Here is a 19,656-nt window from a genome sequence, read left to right as displayed (position 1 = left end):
ATGTTAAAAGGAACCTTTCAGGTGGTATTTAATGCAGAACATGTAATCATACATGCATTAGCATTGAGTGTATTTATTTTTTGTTTAACGGTCTTATTTGTATGGTTGATTCACTGTTAATGTTAAATATCTAAAATACATCTATAATGTGGCACAAGATCAACAAAACAGCAGGAGTTTCATTTAATTGGCTGCAATCTTGTTGACGTTTGGATGTTTCCTCTGATTTATATTAAAATTACTCTTTTGTAATTACAAAGAGTAAATCCAGTAGTGTAAAAACAATGTCTCTCTCACACACACACACACACACACACACACACACACACACACACACACACACAAAAGCATACTGAACACACCATAACTGACCAAGGCTACATTGAAAGCAGAATGGCACATACAGCGCAGAACTCAACTGATAAAACAAGACAAGGCAGAGAATTACAGACATATTTGTGAATATATACCTTCATTACCACAATCACCAATAAACCAATCAGTTGGGTTCCTGGAGCTGGGAGCTTTTTATTTCCACAGATCGGTAGTTTGCAAACCAGTATTGATAAGTGTCTCTGAGTATATTTGTTGAGAAGATGTTCTGCGCGCGCAGCGATGTGTTCTGGTTTGATGAACAGACTCGATTATTTGCCTTGATAAGACTTGTGTAGATTCAAAATCTCATACTGGCGCTTTAAAAAAATACTCTTGGTAGTAGGTAACTGGGACACTGACTATGTGATATTCTTGTAGTGGTGATAAGTGTATTTTTGGACGGTTTCTCTCAGTAATCCCTAAAAGCACCACAGAAACAAAATGGTAAGTGTTTTAGCAGGCCTTTAATACTCAAACAGAGCAGTTAAACACCAGTAAAAACTAACAACTTTTCAAACATAACCATGACTGCGAACATCATACACTATGAGTTGAGACAGAAGAACTGATCGTTTTGGAGTTTCCCTACTTCGTCCTACTTTACAGGTAGTGCGATTTCACAGATGGAGCACCAAGTCCGTTAAGAGACCAGATAAGAGAACATGAAACTGAAGACTACACAAGTAGTAGTTTGTTTCACAAATCATGGAAGAGGAAAAACGCGTCTTCAGTTTCAATTCACGATGACTTCAAATGACCTCAAATTTGGTCTGCGGGCCATAAGGAGATCTTCTGCCCACATATCTAATAGGGATGGGGCCGATCCGATCCAATATCGGGTGCCGATATTGGCACTAATTCACGAATCGGAATCGAAAAACAAAAACATAAACAAAAAAACTTTTTTTTGCTATTCCAGCGCACTATTATACATGGCCGTAATTTGCCCATGTATAATAGTATCCTTCTTTGCCTTGTATATTTTCTTAATTTTGTCTGCTTTTTGCAAGGTATATATAAAAAAAAAATATTTAATTGGCCAAATCTTTGCCTATACTGTATATTCAAGAAAAATATCGGTATCAGCATAATATCGGTATCGGCAGATATCCAAATTCAGGTATCGGGATCGGATCGGAAGTGAAATAATGTGGATCGGTGCATCCCTAATATCTAACAACCAACTTCAAACACTTGCGCTGACTTTCTCTTCTTCTCTCTTTTTTTGACACATCTAAAGTGACCTCCACTCCATGTACTGTAGGCATGGTGTTTATGTAGGCATGGTGTCCTCTGGTAAAGGGATCACAAACAACGTTGACACGTGGTGGTTTTGTTAATTAATTATTTGACACATTCTCCACAGAGTAAAACAATGATACACACACCGGAGTTTCATTAGCGGAGGCGTGTTTCAATGGGAACAAAGACTAATTCCACACAGCAGCCAAACCAAAGGCTGTGCGCGCCTGCTGCGCTGCGGTGAGGGTTCCTGTGTGCGTCAGGTCATTCAAACACATTCGTTAGTCTTAAACAGGTGCAAAGGCAAAGTCTGCCCCGAAAGGCGGAGAAGGAAGAGGGGGAGGTAAGATAGACACAAGGGGGTGAAAAAGATGGGAGGAGCCACTGCAACGCTTCCGCTCGCCTAATTGTTTCTCATTTGATTGGCCGATCGTGACAAAGGGGAGTGACTGAGTGCTGGCAGTGTGTGTCTGTAACTGTACTGTACTGATGCTCCAGTACAACACAGCCTGGGAGAGAAACCATAGTGCTGCTGTCAGGGAAGAAAAGGAGGCAAAGCTGCCTTTCAGGAATTGAGAACAACCCGATTTCTAAGAGTAACCCTAACCCTAAGATGGCCTTCTGTGTTTTTGAGAATATACGATTGGTTTTGGAGGAGTGGGTTTCACCACTCAAGTTGGGGAGACAGGTGTTTTAGGTCAGGGGTTCCCAACCTCTTTTGTGCCAAGGACCGGTACATACATGGAAAAAAAAGTTGCGGACCGGTTGTCAATTTTAATGGTTTTAGTTATATTTATTTACTCACCAGGTGGCGACAAAGGGTAAATAACAGCCTTTTGTGTTGTACTGTATGTAGCCTATACAGTATTTATGTTCATGTTTGAACTACAAACATAAATAAACATCAACTTGAAACTATGTTTCAACTACCACACACAGCCTATAATATTATAGCCTATGTTTATTTTTAATTTTTTTTGACCAGCTCGCGGCCCGGTACCAAATGCGTTGCGGCCCGGTACCGGTCCGCGGCCCAGTGGGTTGGGGACCACTGTTTCAGGCGACAGCAGGTGTTTCAGGTGAGACACAAGTGTTTCAGGTGACAGCAGTTGGGTGCTATGATCGCAAGCAAAGTAAAGCAGCATGTGAAGAAGACTATACTGTACATGCGCAAAGTCTTTCTGCCAGCTTGGGACTGTACTGTTTGCGAGGCATGTTTTGGCCACCAGGGGAGATTAGTTTACTTTGAGAAACTGAAGAGTCTCATTTTAAAATCAAACATTTTGAAGAAAAACAAAACAAAATGCTAAGTCCTAAATCCTGTAATGCACATACCGTAATGAGCTACTATTCCAGATATGAGTCATCTTAAGGCGTTTGCTTACAAAACAGTTGTTTTGAGGATTCAATCAACACTCTTTTCTTTAAATATTGAATGTAAAATTCCAGGTATCAAAATGGTTCTAAAATGTATGTATGGTGTTTTGGAATACAAGCCTAAAATTGCCCACTCAGGGTGTCAGATTGGAGATGGTTTGTCACTTTAGTGCCCTACTGTTAAGTGCAAAACACTGCAAAGAGGGTCAAGAATTCCTAACATTCGTCATGAGTTTGAATATGAGAAGACATTCTGAGCAGAGTGACTTTAAATTGGAATAAATCAGGGATGTGTTGGTGCGTTGACTAGAGGCTGGCATTTCTTCGAGAGTCCCGTGGGAATCCCACGGGACTCTCGGGAGTAAATTCACGATTAATCACGGGATCGGGACGGGACGGGGGAAAAACTCAATGGGAGCGGGAATCATGACAACAATACAATCAGAATCAGAATCACTTTTTATGTAAATATGGCCAAATGGTGTGAATTCAAACTGCAGTAGAACACAAAGTAATCTAAAAAGGATGGGGAGAACATCCAATCAAAAGCATTGCGTTGCCTAGAGACTAAAACATAAAATAAATACAAATAGAAACGGGAGCGGGATTGGCACGGGGTGGGAATATTTGTGTGGGAGTGGGACGGGACAGGAGTGAAAAAGCACTCCCGTCCCGTGTCAGTGTCACCCTCTAGCGTTGACCTCCACCACAGTAAGGCTGCTTCTGAGATCGCATCAACAATCATCAAACAAAACAACCGTGAAAAACAAACACCATATCTTTATCAACAACCACCTTTTAGATTATATATTCTATATATATATATATATAAGGACTAACATTACCATATACCTTTCTCCTTTTCTCTGCAGTGACAGAAACGTATTATGTGTTGCATTGTATCCGTTTGGCGTTGTGTGTACCGTACTACTATTGTAGGTTATTGTATATCACAGCGTGGTGACATGAAAGAGTCAGGAAATCGGTGGAGATAAACAATCGGAAGAACGATGCAGAACTACAAAGATGGCGGCCTCCTGGACTAATATCCAGTTGGAAAACCCCCGGGCAGCATACAGCTAGCTTTCTATGTAGGTGCTCTCCCCAGATAGTACAGGGGCTCGTTACATAAACATAAACCCAAATATTAGCGTCTAAACTTGACTCAAATTGTTCTTTGCCGGCCATTTATCACACTATGGAGAAACAAGTCTCAATATTTAATCTATCAGCTTATTTGACTGTAGGAAATCATCTGTTTAACCAATTGCTAGTTACAAGGAAGAAGAGAAGAGAAGAAACCCCCCCACCCCAAATTAAAAATATCCAAGGATCCCTGTAACATGGGAGAATAAAGCACAACAGAACAAAGTGGATATTGTCCAAAGAATCTAAAAGTGCCAAGATCAAAACCTTTAAAATGACTTAAAACAGACTGGCACCGCGCGTTTAGCACACAGCACAGGTTAACAGAAATACACTGGAGCAACAAAGGAACAGCCAAGCTTCCACAGACAGGTGGCGTCAGCGAGTCCTCTCTCAGACAGCATGGTGCTCTGTGTCCGTTTCTGTGTGACATGAACTGGGCCGAATAGAAGAAGAAGAGGAGGAGGAGGGTGATAAGCCAAGAGTACGTGCCTAGAAGGTGTGTAGCGAAGGTTTGGAAACGGGTAGAGATCCACTTTGAGAGAAACGTTGGGGAACATTCATACAGGTGAGTCAGTCTGATGGAGTGCGATCGATCCAGTGAGGTCCGGGCCAGTCAGGTGGGGGCGGTCTCGTCTTAAACCGTGGTAAAACATGAATAAATGACATGACGGTCATGTGACATGTCCTACCCTCTCCTCCCCTCCTGCAGAGCGAGGGAAGCTAGGTAGGCTGTGTAGCTGGGGGGTAGGCTGAGGGAAGCTAGGTAGGCTGTGTGTGGGCTATGCAAGTAGGGTGCAGTTGGTTCGTTGCCGTGTGTCCGCTTTGCTTTTGAGGCCCCCTCTCCACCTAAAACAGCTGGATCATGGATTCCCTAGACTTGCCTACTCCGATCCATTTGACTGAGGAAACAGACAAGCACACAGGCAGAGTTGGTTACTCTACAGATCCTAAACAAATGTGATGCTTTGAGGTTTAGTTGATTGCACTTTTAACCCATTGATACCTGATGCAGCATTTGCGTGTATATCCCTCATTTGTGTGTGTGTATCCCTTTAACCGCGTGACGCGGTTCGCGGTCTTAAAGGGATACACACACAAATGCTGCATCAGGTATCAATGGGTTAAGCACTATGGGTGTGTGCAGGGATGTGCTTTTGTATTTTCTGACGCTCGCATTTCTTTTGCGTTCTCTGATCAAATCCTTGTGTGCAAAGAGAAGATACGGTGAGTATCAAAATGATAGTGTTGACATTCACATTTTTATGGCTATTTGTTTACATCTACAGGAATGCAAAATGAATCATGCAAAATCGTGCATCACAATTTATGTTCATAGCATAAAACAGAATACTGGCAATACTGATTTCTTTTGGATTATTATTATTTTTGGGGCATTTTGCCTTTATTCGATAGGACAGTAGGCAGACAGGAAAGGTGGGGAGAGAGAGGGGATGACATGCGGCAAAGGACCTCGGGTCGGATTAGAACCGGACCGAGCCGCCGTGGCACGCGTGCTAGCAGGTGAGCCACCTGCCACAATATTGGCAAAACTGATACATCTAATTTAATTTAATTTGGATGCTCGCTGTAAATAAGATATCGATGTAACGTGGTCAAATACTTCTGTTCCTCTAACCACAGAGTAATAACTGATTAATACTACTTGATACTTGGTACAGTATCTTGCAAAATAATTGGGATGATCATTTCACCCATAATAACAGCCTTATTTTCGATGGTGTGTGTCTGTGAGTGTGTATGTGTGTGATTGTGTGTATCTGTGAGTGTGTGTGTGTGATTGTGTGTATCTGTGATTGTGTGTATCTGTGAGTGTGTGAGTGTGTGTGTGTGAAGTCATACCAGGCACTCCCACATGCTCCTCGATGTAGTGGACATAGTTCTGGGCGTTTTCGGGCAGCTCCTCGAAGGTTCTAGCAGCTGAGGTATCGCTGTTCCAGCCAGGCAGCGTCTCATACTGGACTTCCACATGCTGCAACACCTCCTGATTGGCTGGTGCAGAATGAGAGGGAGGGAGATCACACTGCTGGCTATGGGAGATACCAATCACACTCCAGGACACTGCTACTTAACATCATACAAATACTGTCACGAACGCCTGCTTTGAAGGAATACCTTGAATTGTGAAATACTGACCAAATGTGTACGCAGACTTGTGGAGTGGCTGGTCAGGGAGTGAATACAGCCTGCACTGACTCTCTCCTAGTTTGTATCAAAGTCACCATTCCTACAATTATGGTTTGTGTCTACCTTTCCTAGCTATGTGCCAACCTAACATCATATCAGTAGCATGTACTTTCCAAAATAAAAAACTAACAATGACAAAAAGACAGCCAAGACCAAAAATTCTGTCAGTCAAAATAAAATGTATATTTGATTAGAATGGACTGGCCATTGTCCTATCAACTAAGCTGATAGACCGATATACTGTATGTGGGTGAAAAATGGCTTCCATATGAAAAGATATTTTCAGAAAGAAAGAAAAAATTGATAGAAGAGGAGGAGAAGAGGAATGGGTTTCTACACTCTAATTCTCAGTTTTTCCACAACGTTTGTACAAACACGTGCTCACACCAGCTCACCTGGGAAATGAGGTATCAATTGGTTTTCGACTTTATAAGCCAGACCCACTTTGATCTCCGGGAACACGTCGAGGATGTCCAGCTTGGTGAGCGCTAGGCTGAGGGACAGACGGGACAAGACGGTTAACACACACAACACTTGAAGAATAGAATTCTGGGGCAAACGCTGACAGAGGCAGATGTAAACGCACTGACATGAACACACACACACACATGCACACAGAACTCACGCGGTGAAGCCATTAATCATGTGTGCATATTTGATGAGCACCAGATCCAGCCAACCACATCGCCTCTTCCTGCCTGTGGTCACGCCCACTTCCTTCCCCCGGGTCTGAAGTAGCTCTCCGATCTCCTGAAGAGAAGTGCAGACAGTCCGTGTGTCTGAATTCATTGCTGTACAAGCTGATCAGCAGTTTAAGGATATCGACTTTGTGAATGGGGTTGTGTGTGCAAACGGTTGAAGAACTTCCTACAATTCTACATGACATGAGTGATGGTGAAATTAACCACAGAAAAGAACAGTACTACTGAGCCACTAGACCAGGGGTCCCCAACTACTTTTCGCCAGGGCGCTGGCACAAAGAAATTGGGGCATTTGAGGCCAGGTTTAGAGGAATAACACATTTTAAATTAACAGTTGTGATGTCATTATTCAGTCTCTTAACCACCCATATTTGATCCCTTTCTCACTCACTCCTATGTCACCACCTGCTCTCCCTGCAGGACTTGAAATTAACTTTTTTGACCACCTGCCAATATGGCTGCTAGATTTTAAAGTTACCAGCCAATTAGAATTTCCACTATCCAAAATGTTTTTCTTGAAATAAACCAGAATATGAGTGGGTTAATAAGTATAAGCATAAGTATCAGTAAGTGGCCCGGGATTCTCAAAGCCTGTGTTGAGGGTCACACAAGAACAAAAATGCACTCTTGAAGCTAAATAAATCCAAAACAAACAAGTTAATTATTTAAATATACGGTGTGTGTATTGAACAGGAGACAAGAGACCACAGATTGATCAACTTTGGCTAGTGAAAGCTGGTTATTGGTGGTAGTGTAACAAAAGATCCTCTAGGTGGTGCTGTTTGACAAAAAGTGTATGAATGACCAAAATAGTCCTACATTCTGTCATTGTGTCACTATGGCTGGAATTATAGTGAAAATTAATTTTTCCCCTTTTTGCTGGGAACCCCCTCAAGGACCCCACTTTGAGAAGCACTGATGTAAAGGACTAACAGACTTGCATGTTGGACGGGAGGTATAACGAGACGTAGAGTGTGTGTGCCCTCACGTTGCTCTGCTCTGAGGGGAAGGCACCGATGCCCACCCTGGTGGTGTAGGCCTTGACCACCCCGTACACCTCGCCCACATTCTGCGGTGGCATGCCCAGGCCCGTGCACACCCCGCCCACCGTGCAGTTGGACGACGTCACAAATGGGTACGTCCCTGCAAAGACAGGGGGGGTTGAAGACTTCAGATTAATTCATTCGGAAAGACTCGTTAACAAACATGCGGGCAAAAGGGAGGAAGGGAATTTAATTGGATTTGATTGAATTTCATTTGAACTGTTTGCTGTCCTCTCAAATGAGTGATGTGCAACTGTTTTCTGTAACAAAAGCTTTATTTCATGCTATGGTAGGGGTGGGACAATATAAGATATTATCATCTATCGCGATAAAAAACATCCAACATAATTGTGGTGAATTTCCATTAATTGTATAATCGTGAATATCGTCATATGAGTGTGTATATTGTCACGAGTGACTTGAAAAAGCTGTGTAGCTCACTAATGTATGACTTCCTATTGATTTCCTGATTTATTTTGAATTTCCATTTGCCACAAGGGGGAGCCTGCATCTTTCCAGTCAATCGTCACCATGGCTGAAGCCAACAGAAATTTGAATAATAAAAATAATAGTAACCATTATTTTTCGAGGATGTTTTGGTGCCATATTAATAGTTTTAAGCACATTTCTATGATTATTTTTGACAGGATTAATGGTGACATGGAATTTTCATATCATACCAGCTCTATTTCTTAATAACAGCCATTTCATACAGCATCTACAGCAGCGTGTGGGTTGGGTCTACAGCAGCGTGTGGGTTGGGTCTACAGCAGCGTGTGGGTTGGGCAGGTGAGGGCTATGGGTGGTGTCAGGACAAGGCCGTATGTTGACAGTGCAGAGTGATTTGTTTTCGCACCTGTCCTGACTTGACTGGCCGCCCAGCCTCACTTGAACCCGTCTGCTCTGACCGGTTTCTCCGTCTCCACATACAGTGGCTCATGAGTTCAATCAATCACAACAATGGTTCTCAAACACCTTTCTGTGCTCGAGCTTTTGCTTCAGGCTAATTGACCTGTGAACAGCTGATATCTTCTGGCAGAGGTCAAAACCCTGAAGGTAGAAAGTAAGTTCAGCCTGGTCTGCTGTATGTCTGACCATCCTGGAGGATTCAAAGCCCCAGAATATATATATTTATAAACATTTTCAGCACAAAAATACACTAATGCTAACACCACTAATACAAAAGGTTTTGGTGAATACATAAAATGTGAAATGCCAAAAAAAAGTTAAGTTTGGGCCGAATACTTCTGTGAAAGATCGTAACGGTTTCTAACCGAGTATTGGTGCCGCCACACTGCTATGTCCCGACAGAGACAAGGTTGTTTGCATAGTGTGCCCTGTCTGTGCCCTGTGTCACGCTGTCACCACGGTTATTACAAGCATGCTGTTATGATAATACTGATTCAGCGAGGGACACTTGACTGTCACGTAATCTGCTCAGTGCCGTCAGAGCTCTCCATAATGGCATGTCAGCTATGAAGGTTCACTGGCTACTATAATAACCAGGAGGATAACTACATACTATGATAACCTGGAGGCTTGTATATGCTATGAACCTGAGAAGTCATTATCTGAAGGAGAAAACAGAGACAAAATGTCAACAAATAGAAGTAGCTCCTTGCACCTTTTGATTTGAGTGGATTTAAGACGCCTTTTTCCCTCAGGCAGTCAGGCTGCTGAACAGTTGACTCACACACACTGCAACGCACTGTCACTTTGTTGTTCACCATTACTGTACTGTATTGTATTGTGGTTTGTGTTATGTCTACACGTACTGTGTACAGACATGTCTGTATCACGTGTAGCCTACATAGTTATGTAGGTCTACACCCTTTTTCTGTCGGTCTTTGTGACCATGTCCTTGTGTATGTAAGGCTGAGGGTGCTCAAAGCATAAAGAATTTCATTGTATTATACATTGTATTATACATATGACAATAAACTACTTGAACTTGAACTTGAACGTGTGCATTTCTGTACAAACAACCTGTCAATGAAAAGTGGCTTGCTGGTTGACTGACTGATAAGACTGATGCAGGGTGCCTTCATGCACAGCTGGTTGACTGACTGACAGACAATTGTCCAAGTCCCTCTGATCCGAGTCCCAAGCGAGTCTCAAGTCAATTGGTCCCGAGTCTCAAGCAAGTCCCAAGTCTTTCCTTTTGTCGGCAAGTCAAGTCAAGTCACAATGTTATTTCAAGTCAAGTCTCGAGTCGAGTCACAGGTTATGTCAAGTCGAGTCACAGGTTAGAAAAAATGACAAGGCAGAGATTATTTGAGACGTGCGCGTTCACGTTAATACGTGCTTGTTACCAAGCAACACACTTCTCTCAGACTAGCTCGAGACAGCTGACAGACAGCTCCAACTCAGCTCAAACTTATAGAGTTGTATTCAAAGCATAGAAACGTTCTCACAGCTCAATTTAACAGCGCCAACACAAGCAGTTTGATCACAAGTGCAATCAGTATTGAATGCGATGGCGGACTGCGCACTGCGGGCAGTTGACGAAGTCAGGAAGAAATTGAAAGATCTTCCGACGCATCAGCTTTCAAAAACCCGCCGACGAGCGGAGGTCCTGCGAACAAAACGTCTATTTACAGCACATATCGATCGATATTTTTGGAGAAGATTCCGGCCGCATCACGCGCAGATCAAGATGAGACAGCTGTCAGTGAGTAGCTACGCATTTGGGTGTAACTTTTACGCCTGCTCCATACACAGACGCAGCGCATACAGGGTGCGCACTAGTCATAAAATTAAGTTAGTCGTAACTTTGAGTTCTACATCGGACGTAGCGTGTAAACCTAGGCGTACGCCCAGCTGGTGCACTCGGCTGATCTTGTCACAAGTCCGAGTCGAGTTTCGAGTCATTTTCTTCCAAGTCCGAGTCGAGTTTCAAGTATTTACCTTCCAAGTCCGAGTCGAGTCGGAAGTCGTCAAATTTGCGACTCGAGTCGACTCGAGTCCGAGTCCCTATGACTCGAGTCCAATTGTCTGCTGACTGATAAGACTGATGCAGGGTGCCTTCGTGCACAGCTGGTTGACTGACTGATAAGACTGATGCAGGGTGCCTTCATGCACAGCTGGTTGACTGACTGATAAGACTGATGCAGGGTGCCTTCATGCACAGCCGGTTGACTGACTGATAAGACTGATGCAGGGTGCCTTCATGCACAGCTGGTTGACTGACTGAGAAGACTGATGCAGGGTGCCTTCATGCATAGCCGGTTGACTGACTGATAAGACTGATGCAGGGTGCCTTCATGCACAGCCGGTTGACTGACTGATAAGACTGATGCAGGGTGCCTTCATGCACAGCTGGTTGACTGACTGAGAAGACTGATGCAGGGTGCCTTCATGCACAGCTGGTTGACTGACTGATAAGACTGATGCAGGGTGCCTTCATGCACAGCTGGTTGACTGACTGATAAGACTGATGCAGGGTGCCTTCATGCACAGCTGGTTGACTGACTGAGAAGACTGATGCAGGGTGCCTTCATGCACAGCTGGTTGACTGACTGATAAGACTGATGCAGGGTGCCTTCATGCACAGCTGGTTGACTGACTGATAAGACTGATGCAGGGTGCCTTCTTGCACAGCTGGTTGACTGACTGAGAAGACTGATGCAGGGTGCCTTCATGCACAGCTGGTTGACTGACTGAGAAGACTGATGCAGGGTGCCTTCATGCACAGCTGGTTGACTGACTGAGAAGACTGATGCAGGGTGCCTTCATGCACAGCTGGTTGACTGACTGATAAGACTGATGCAGGGTGCCTTCATGCACAGCTGGTTGACTGACTGATAAGACTGGTGCAGGGTGCCTTCTTGCACAGCTGGTTGACTGACTGAGAAGACTGATGCAGGGTGCCTTCATGCACAGCTGGTTGACTGACTGAGAAGACTGATGCAGGGTGCCTTCATGCACAGCTGGTTGACTGACTGAGAAGACTGATGCAGGGTGCCTTCATGCACAGCTGGTTGACTGACTGATAAGACTGATGCAGGGTGCCTTCATGCACAGCTGGTTGACTGACTGAGAAGACTGATGCAGGGTGCCTTCATGCACAGCTGGTTGACTGACTGATAAGACTGATGCAGGGTGCCTTCATGCACAGCTGGTTGACTGACTGAGAAGACTGATGCAGGGTGCCTTCATGCACAGCTGGTTGACTGACTGAGAAGACTGATGCAGGGTGCCTTCATGCACAGCTGGTTGACTGACTGATACGACTGATGCAGGGTGCCTTCATGCACAGCTGGTTGACTGACTGATACGACTGATGCAGGGTGCCTTCGTGCACAGCTGGTTGACTGACTGATAAGACTGATGCAGGGTGCCTTCATGCACAGCTGGTTGACTGACTGATAAGACTGATGCAGGGTGCCTTCATGCACAGCTGGTTGACTGACTGATAAGACTGATGCAGGGTGCCTTCGTGCACAGCAAGGTGGTATTCAGGTTGGTTTCAACTGTACAAAATGAAGTATTTATCAAAAAGCTAATCGGACAATGTGCACCCCCCTTTCCCCACCACCACACACACACATATCCTGAGGTACTGACCAAAGTCTATGTCCAGTAGTGCTGCGTTGGCTCCTTCCACCAGGATCTTCTTCGGGGGACCGTGAAGAGCCTCGTACATGTAGTGCACCCCATCTCTCACCATGGGCTTGATCCTCTCCACATAGTCCTAAACACACAGACACGTTATTAAACACACAGAAACACATTATTAAACACACAGACACGTTATTAAACATACAGAAACACGTTATTAAACACACAGAAACACATTATTAAACACACAGAAACATGTTATTAAACACACAGACACGTTATTAAACACACAGACATGCATGCGTGGCGCGTGTAAAGAAAATATTTTTTGTTATTCATTGCTTTTCAGGCAGTCTTTGCGAGGTGTTCGCATTGCGCATGTTGATATTGTGATGATGATGAAAATACGATTTATTGTGTAGTCCTAATTCTCATACATAATAATAATTACATCCCCCCCAATCAATCAATCAATAAATCAATCAATCATAACGTTTTGCAAATAATTTGGCGGATCTTGCATGACCTTTGTGGCCCGACAAGTTCTTTATTTGATTTCCTCATCACCTTTAGTCTGTCCAGCTCTCCCTCAATGTCGATCTCCAGAGTTGGGTACATGGCCTTGTACTGCTGAGCCAGAACCTTATACCTGCAACATGGAAACATCATCTGTTCTGATTTCATTTCATCTCGGTGTCGTCCACTTTCGGTTACGACCTACCCTGCACTCATAGGGCGCAATCCTACATTACAATGCAATGTGTGTACTGCGTATAACAATAATATTCCTAGAAACACTCACAAATAACCATAAAAAATGAACCCCTTTTCCCCCATGCTTTAGAGATCAATATCTAATGCGTGCAGAAAAGAACAATTGTACTGTACCATGCTCATACTAAACTTGTGGTGTACTGCAAAATGGACTCTCCAAAAACCTACACTCTTTTAACCCATTGATACCTGATGCAGCATTTGTGTGTGTATCCCTTTAAGACCGCGAACGGTCTTAAAGGGATACACACACAAATGCTGCATCAGGTATCAATGGGTTAAGAGTGATAGGCTTAATCCACTAAGTAGGTTTATGGAGATCACAGAGAGGTGATCCTGTAATATGGTTGCAGACCTTTCAGAGAACTGGGTGAAGTCAGACAGCAGGTCACAGATCCTGAGGCCGCTACGCGCCGCCTTGGCCGAGTACACTGGACCAATCCCCTTCTTCGTTGTTCCCAGGCTGGGGGCGGGGCCAAAAGAGAGGAGAGAGGGAAACAAAAAAAGATCATTAGTTACAATATGTGACCTCGTGATCAGGTGTGTGGATCCACCTGACTCCGTACAAGTCCAAAGTCCATCATGTCAACCATCCAAGTGGCCAACACAGGCGTTAACCAATCAGGTGAACAGAGTGTGTCTGCTTAACCAATCAGGTGAACAGTGTGTGTCTGCTTAACCAATCAGGTGAACAGTGTGTGTCTGCTTTTCTTAGTTCCTTCAAGAAACATCACAAAACTACTTTTATCATTCCGTCATTTGTTCCTCTGGAGATGGCGTAGTTCATTGTTGTGTCCAGTCACCCGATCTCTCTCTCACACACACACTTCTCTCCCTCTCACACACAAGCCGTTTTCCCACATGCGTACCGGAAAATTACCTGTAAGTCAATATCGGACATTTCCCTTCACACTTTGGCTCGCGCATGTGGGAATCTATCAGCGAATTTGCCTGTATGTTGTGGGGGCGGGGGGAGGGGGGAGCTTATTTGGGGGGTCGGCAAAACTCGAAATAAGTTCGCTTGTCAGTTGTCACACAATAAATCACACTCGTTTGACTTAAGAGCAGCGTCAAGCCGCCAGCATAATCAACACAGCCGATTTCCCCCTCCCCTCTCTGCTCGAGAGCAGCAGCCACAGACAGACACAGCGAGAAAGGCTTGCAAGCTGCTCAACGCTTGTATGTATGTAGAGAAAGCAGACTGGCTTCGTTTGATGTGTCCGGGGTTGCCTTCGGAAATCAGCAAGCTGACATAGGCTACTGCTCTTATTAGGCTATCACAAGATCATTTCGCCAGTTTGCTTTAATGTGCGCGAATGATTAGATTATGCCCGCTGGAACATTAAGCAACGTGTGTAGGCTACTTCTCGCCCATGATTGAAGGACCGCTGTCGCGGAAAATGACTGGAACCGTTTCCACTTGCGTCCCCTTAAGAGCATACCGGTCTTCTGACTAGGTCGAAAGTGGTGAAATGTCGGGGACGACGGGGTCGCGCTTATACCGGCATGGCGCCTTTCTCACATGCAGGCATTAAGACCACATTCCGGTCATTTTGCGGTACAAAGCGCATGTGGGAAAAGGGCTACACTCTCTCTCTCACACACACACTTCTCTCCCTCTCACACACTCTCTCTCTCACACACACACACTCTCTCTCACACACTTCTCTCTCTCACACACACTCTCTCTCACACACACACACTCCCTTCTCACACACTCTCTCTCTCTCACACACACACTCCCTTCTCACACACTCTCTCACACACACTCTCTCTCACACACTTTCTCTCACACACACACTTTCCCTCTCACACACACTCTCCCTCTCACACACTTGTGCTGTAAAAAAAAAGAGAAACCTGAGTTCGACCATCTTTGGGAAAATGGAGCAACCAGCAAAGTGGAAAAGAAAAGCCGTCAGACCAGAGTTGGAGAGGAAACCAGATGGAGACAGTAGAGACTCTGTCCAACGTTCGCCTTAGGGTTGTAAGCTCAGCCCCAAAGTAACTTGAATTTTGTACATAAGGGGTAAGACTGTAAGATTATGTCAAATAATGAATTAAATTAAATTAATTGTAAAATAATTAGCTACCAGCTACTTCTAGAAGGAAGAAGAGACAACATGCGTGCAACATTCTGCCCTCAGCGCTAACGTGACCGCCACAAATATTCCTCCAGGGGCTACGGTAGAGAACAGGAAGTACTACTGTAGAGAACAGGAAGTGCTGTGATTGTCTTTTAGAACAAACACTGAGAGGTGGACCACGAGGAAATGGGTGGATGCACAATTTCACACGTGGGCCTAGTCTTTGTGCTGAACGTTGACTCATGAGAACTCATGGGAAGTGAGTCAACGACTTCCTTTGGAGACGAACGGGGAAGACGTGACAAGTGCTCTGTGGGTCCCAGGACTAATTACTGCAGCTCCTTCCTACACTCAATTAAAAGCAGGCTGGCATCGAGGACAATGGCCAAGTCTGAGTCTAGACTCGAGCTCTGGTCCTGCCTCTAGTCCTGAGCTCTAGTCCTGAGCTCTGGTCCTGCCTCTAGTCCTGCCTCTAGTCCTGAGCTCTGGTCCTGAGCTCTGGTCCTGAGCTCTGGTCCTGCCTCTAGTCCTGCCTCTAGTCCTGAGCTCTGGTCCTGCCTCTAGTCCTGCCTCTAGTCCTGCCTCTAGTCCTGAGCTCTGGTCCTGCCTCTAGTCCTGCCTCTAGTCCTGAGCTCTGGTCCTGCCTCTAGTCCTGCCTCTAGTCCTGAGCTCTGGTCCTGCCTCTAGTCCTGCCTCTAGTACTGAGCTCTAGTCCTGCCTCTAGTCCTGAGCTCTGGTCCTGCCTCTAGTACTGAGCTCTGGTCCTGCCTCTAGTCCTGAGCTCTAGTCCTGCCTCTAGTCCTGAGCTCTGGTCCTGCCTCTAGTCCTGAGCTCTGGTCCTGCCTCTAGTCCTGAGCTCTGGTCCTGCCTCTAGTCCTGAGCTCTGGTCCTGCCTCTAGTCCTGCCTCTAGTCCTGAGCTCTAGTCCTGCTGCCCTACAGCTAAAAGCCATGTTTGTGAACATGCCGTCTTGTGTTGCAGCAGTTGGGTCTCTTACTTCTTGCCTTCTTGCTCTTGCCTCTGCTGCTCCTGAACGCCATCAACCGCCTGGTGAAAGTCAAACACTGTGGAGGAGGCAGAGAGGGGACACACACTCACACACCTCAGAGAAGGCAGGGCACGCACGCACACACACACACACACACACTCACACACCTCAGAGAAGGCAGGGCACGCACACACACACACACACACACACAGCTACACACACACACACACACACACACACACACAGAGATACACAATGTTGCTCAGTAGGGGACCTGGTAGAACTTACCGATATGTGCTCTGTCTGAGATGATCAACCGTTTGTCCCAGTCTTTTAGACCTGCACACACACAAATTCACTCTGAATCTCTGACTGAAGAAGACTGGCTTATGTTGCCTAATTGGGCTTCACAGATGGGGTTAGGGTTAGGTGGGGGGTTAGGGTTAGGTGGGGGGTTAGGGTTAGGGTTAGGTGGGGGGTTAGGGTTAGGGTTAGGTGGGGGGTTAGGGTTAGGGTTAGGTGGGGGGTTGGGGTTAGGGTTAGGTCACAGACCTTTTCCTTTGCGTTCGTTCTTCTGTGCCTCTTCAAACAGGCCAGGAAGATGGATCACCACACCATTTCCTGAGGTGAGAAAATATAACAAGACTTCAGTTTGCAGCTTCTGATCATTTGTATGGCGCCGCTCTAGCTACTCAAAGCGCTTCACATATCAGGGGAGGAGGGAACTCAACTCAACCACCACCGATGTGTAGCACCCTCCCAGGTGATGCCAGAACGCTCACCACCGCACAACAGCTAGCACAACAGCTAGCACGGTGGAGAGTTGAGAAAGAGTCAATTAAGTAACGAGGGATGATTAGGTGGGTTCCGTTTCGATTATTTATTGCACCAAAAGTGAGTGCATGCTGTAGCATGTATACTGAAACCTACAATCCTGGCTCCCCCTGGCCAGTGACACTTAGGAATAGACTAGGTGACAACCAAGTATAGTTTGGTGACAAGCTGGAGAGACAGTTGACGGTCGGAGAGATGGCATCCGGTACGGGATGGGTTTTAGCACCCCAGCCTGGCTCTCTCGTGAGGGAGAAATCCACAAACGCTACGGATCAGCCTCCTGAAAATCTGCGTAAACATCGGCGCGGCCTGGGGTCCTTCAGGCTAGAGCGAGGTGCTCGGCGCAGGTGAATGACGTGCAGCGCACAGGCCTCCTTGAGGCATCCTCCCTGCCCATGGTACGGCATGGTAGGATTGCCTTTTTCCGCAGGAGGTTCTGGTGAGACGAAGGAGGTGCCCGGCCTGGAATCACCCCACAGGGCCTTAGACCTCCATGCACCGAAGGTCTCTCAATACTGCGGTGTAGCACTAAACTCTATTGCAGCGGATTGGGCGTGATCAACCCTTCCGTGGGCAACGTTGCAGACAGAGTAGGAAGGCTGATCCGTGAGCGGCTGCTTCTGGGACGCGGGTCGGGGTCGTAATCGGCCTCGGCTGGGTCTACTGGGCGAGGGTGTATGATGTTGTCAGACCCGAAACACCCCACGACACCAGTCAACATCACTGATGACGCGTCCCAGCGCATGCTGTAGCATGTATACTGAAACCAGTGGCGTTTTTCGAGCTACGAAAGTGTGGGAATTTAGCCAGAGCACCGGGGTTACAATACACACCCCTACTCTCACAGTGAGTCGACAGAGTTCTAAGTTTGGTAGCAACCGTGTGTTGGGTTGAATTCAATTCAAGCTGCTGCCGGTGCTCTGGGTCCTTCAGGACGTACAGATATGATTCACACTGTATGTATATGATTGTATATGTATATGATTCACACGGCATGGAACCTTCAGGACGTACAGATATGATTCACACTGTATGGAAAAGCACATTGGACTGACGAGAAAAACAGGATTTTTTTTTGGAGCTAGTAATTAATATTTTCCATGAGGTAAGTGAGAACAGAGGACACACTTTGAACTGAAGCCATTTTTTCTGTCCAATTTCTTCATTGACTTCAATTCCACGTTGTGCTCCAGAAGTTTGAAGCAGGACTGGCTGGGCGATAAGGTCTCAATCAATCATTATCACAACAATCATAAGCCCCCCCCCATATTGGTATACAGTATATCATGTGTATATATATATATATATATATATATCATCATCATCACAATAAAGCAGATGGATGCAGACGTGATGTGCAAAGATAAGGTAAGAAAGGTAATAATGTTACACGCAATTTCAAACAATTTCAAATAATTCTAAATGTTTCGCACTACAGTTCAATTTAAAGTTTGCTTGTCATGAGTTTAGTCAACAGTTGTTTTTAGATTGCCAGGAACAAACGGGAAAAATCTGTCTTACACGTCTGCAATCGCTGTAGGCCTTGAATGTGAAAAATGTGCTCTGTGAGACAGAGACAAACTGTATGAACACCAGGAACAGAACAGACTCCAACCCAGACGAGCTCTGCAGCGCTGGAGGCAGTGAATGTGCCGTAGCATAATGAAAGAGGACAAACTATGCAAAAAGAAATCTAATCATCTCGACTCGGGGACAGTGAAGGCATCTCGACTTGGGGACAGTGAAGGCATCTCGATTTCATATCGGCCAATTTGTATTACTATATGTCAAATAATTGTTTCTGGCAGCACGCACGCACAGACAGACAGACAGACAGACAGACAGACAGACAGGCAGGCAGGCAGGCAGGCAGACAGACAGACAGACATTAGCTAATGAAGTGACTGCAGATGAGTGGAGCTGACGTAGGCTGCAGATGAGTGGAGCTGACGTAGCTTGCAGATGAGCTGACAGTCTGCAGATGAGCTGACGTAGTCTGCAGATGAATGGAGCTGACGTAGCCTGCAGATGAGTGGAGCTGACGTAGCCTGCAGATGAGTGGAGCTGACATAGTCTGCAGATGAGTGGAGCGCTGACGTAGCCTGCAGATGAGTGGAGCTGACGTAGCCTGCAGATGAGCTGACGTAGCCTGCAGATGAGTGGAGCTGACGTAGCCTGCAGATGAGTGGAGCTGACGTAGCCTGCAGATGAGTGGAGCTGACGTAGCCTGCAGATGAGTGGAGCTGACGTAGCATGCAGATGAGTGGAGCTGACGTAGTCTGCAGATGAGTGGAGCTGACGTAGTCTGCAGAGGAGTGGAGC

General features: G+C 45.6%; 1 protein-coding gene across 1 annotated transcript in view; it reads right to left on the bottom strand.

Moving 5' to 3' along the window:
* Window positions 1-283: 283 nt before the first annotated feature.
* Window positions 284-19,656, bottom strand: part of LOC310795909 (adenylosuccinate synthetase isozyme 2) — a 32,498-nt gene continuing 13,125 nt past the window's right edge. The window contains exons 3-13 of the mRNA XM_083658010.1: window positions 17,053-17,121; window positions 16,789-16,839; window positions 16,510-16,576; window positions 13,782-13,889; window positions 13,220-13,301; window positions 12,659-12,785; window positions 8,038-8,192; window positions 6,974-7,098; window positions 6,744-6,841; window positions 6,004-6,153; window positions 284-5,042 (exon numbers count right to left, since the gene is read on the bottom strand). Coding sequence (XP_083514136.1) covers window positions 4,990-5,042; window positions 6,004-6,153; window positions 6,744-6,841; window positions 6,974-7,098; window positions 8,038-8,192; window positions 12,659-12,785; window positions 13,220-13,301; window positions 13,782-13,889; window positions 16,510-16,576; window positions 16,789-16,839; window positions 17,053-17,121 — 1,085 coding nt within the window. The 3' untranslated portion in view covers window positions 284-4,989. The remainder of the gene's footprint in view (window positions 5,043-6,003; window positions 6,154-6,743; window positions 6,842-6,973; window positions 7,099-8,037; window positions 8,193-12,658; window positions 12,786-13,219; window positions 13,302-13,781; window positions 13,890-16,509; window positions 16,577-16,788; window positions 16,840-17,052; window positions 17,122-19,656) is intronic.

This window comes from Poromitra crassiceps, assembly GCF_964638095.1.
Source record: "Poromitra crassiceps genome assembly, chromosome: 22".
Classification (NCBI taxonomy): Eukaryota; Metazoa; Chordata; class Actinopteri; order Beryciformes; family Melamphaidae; genus Poromitra; species Poromitra crassiceps.
This window is presented reverse-complemented; position numbering and strand designations above follow the sequence as displayed.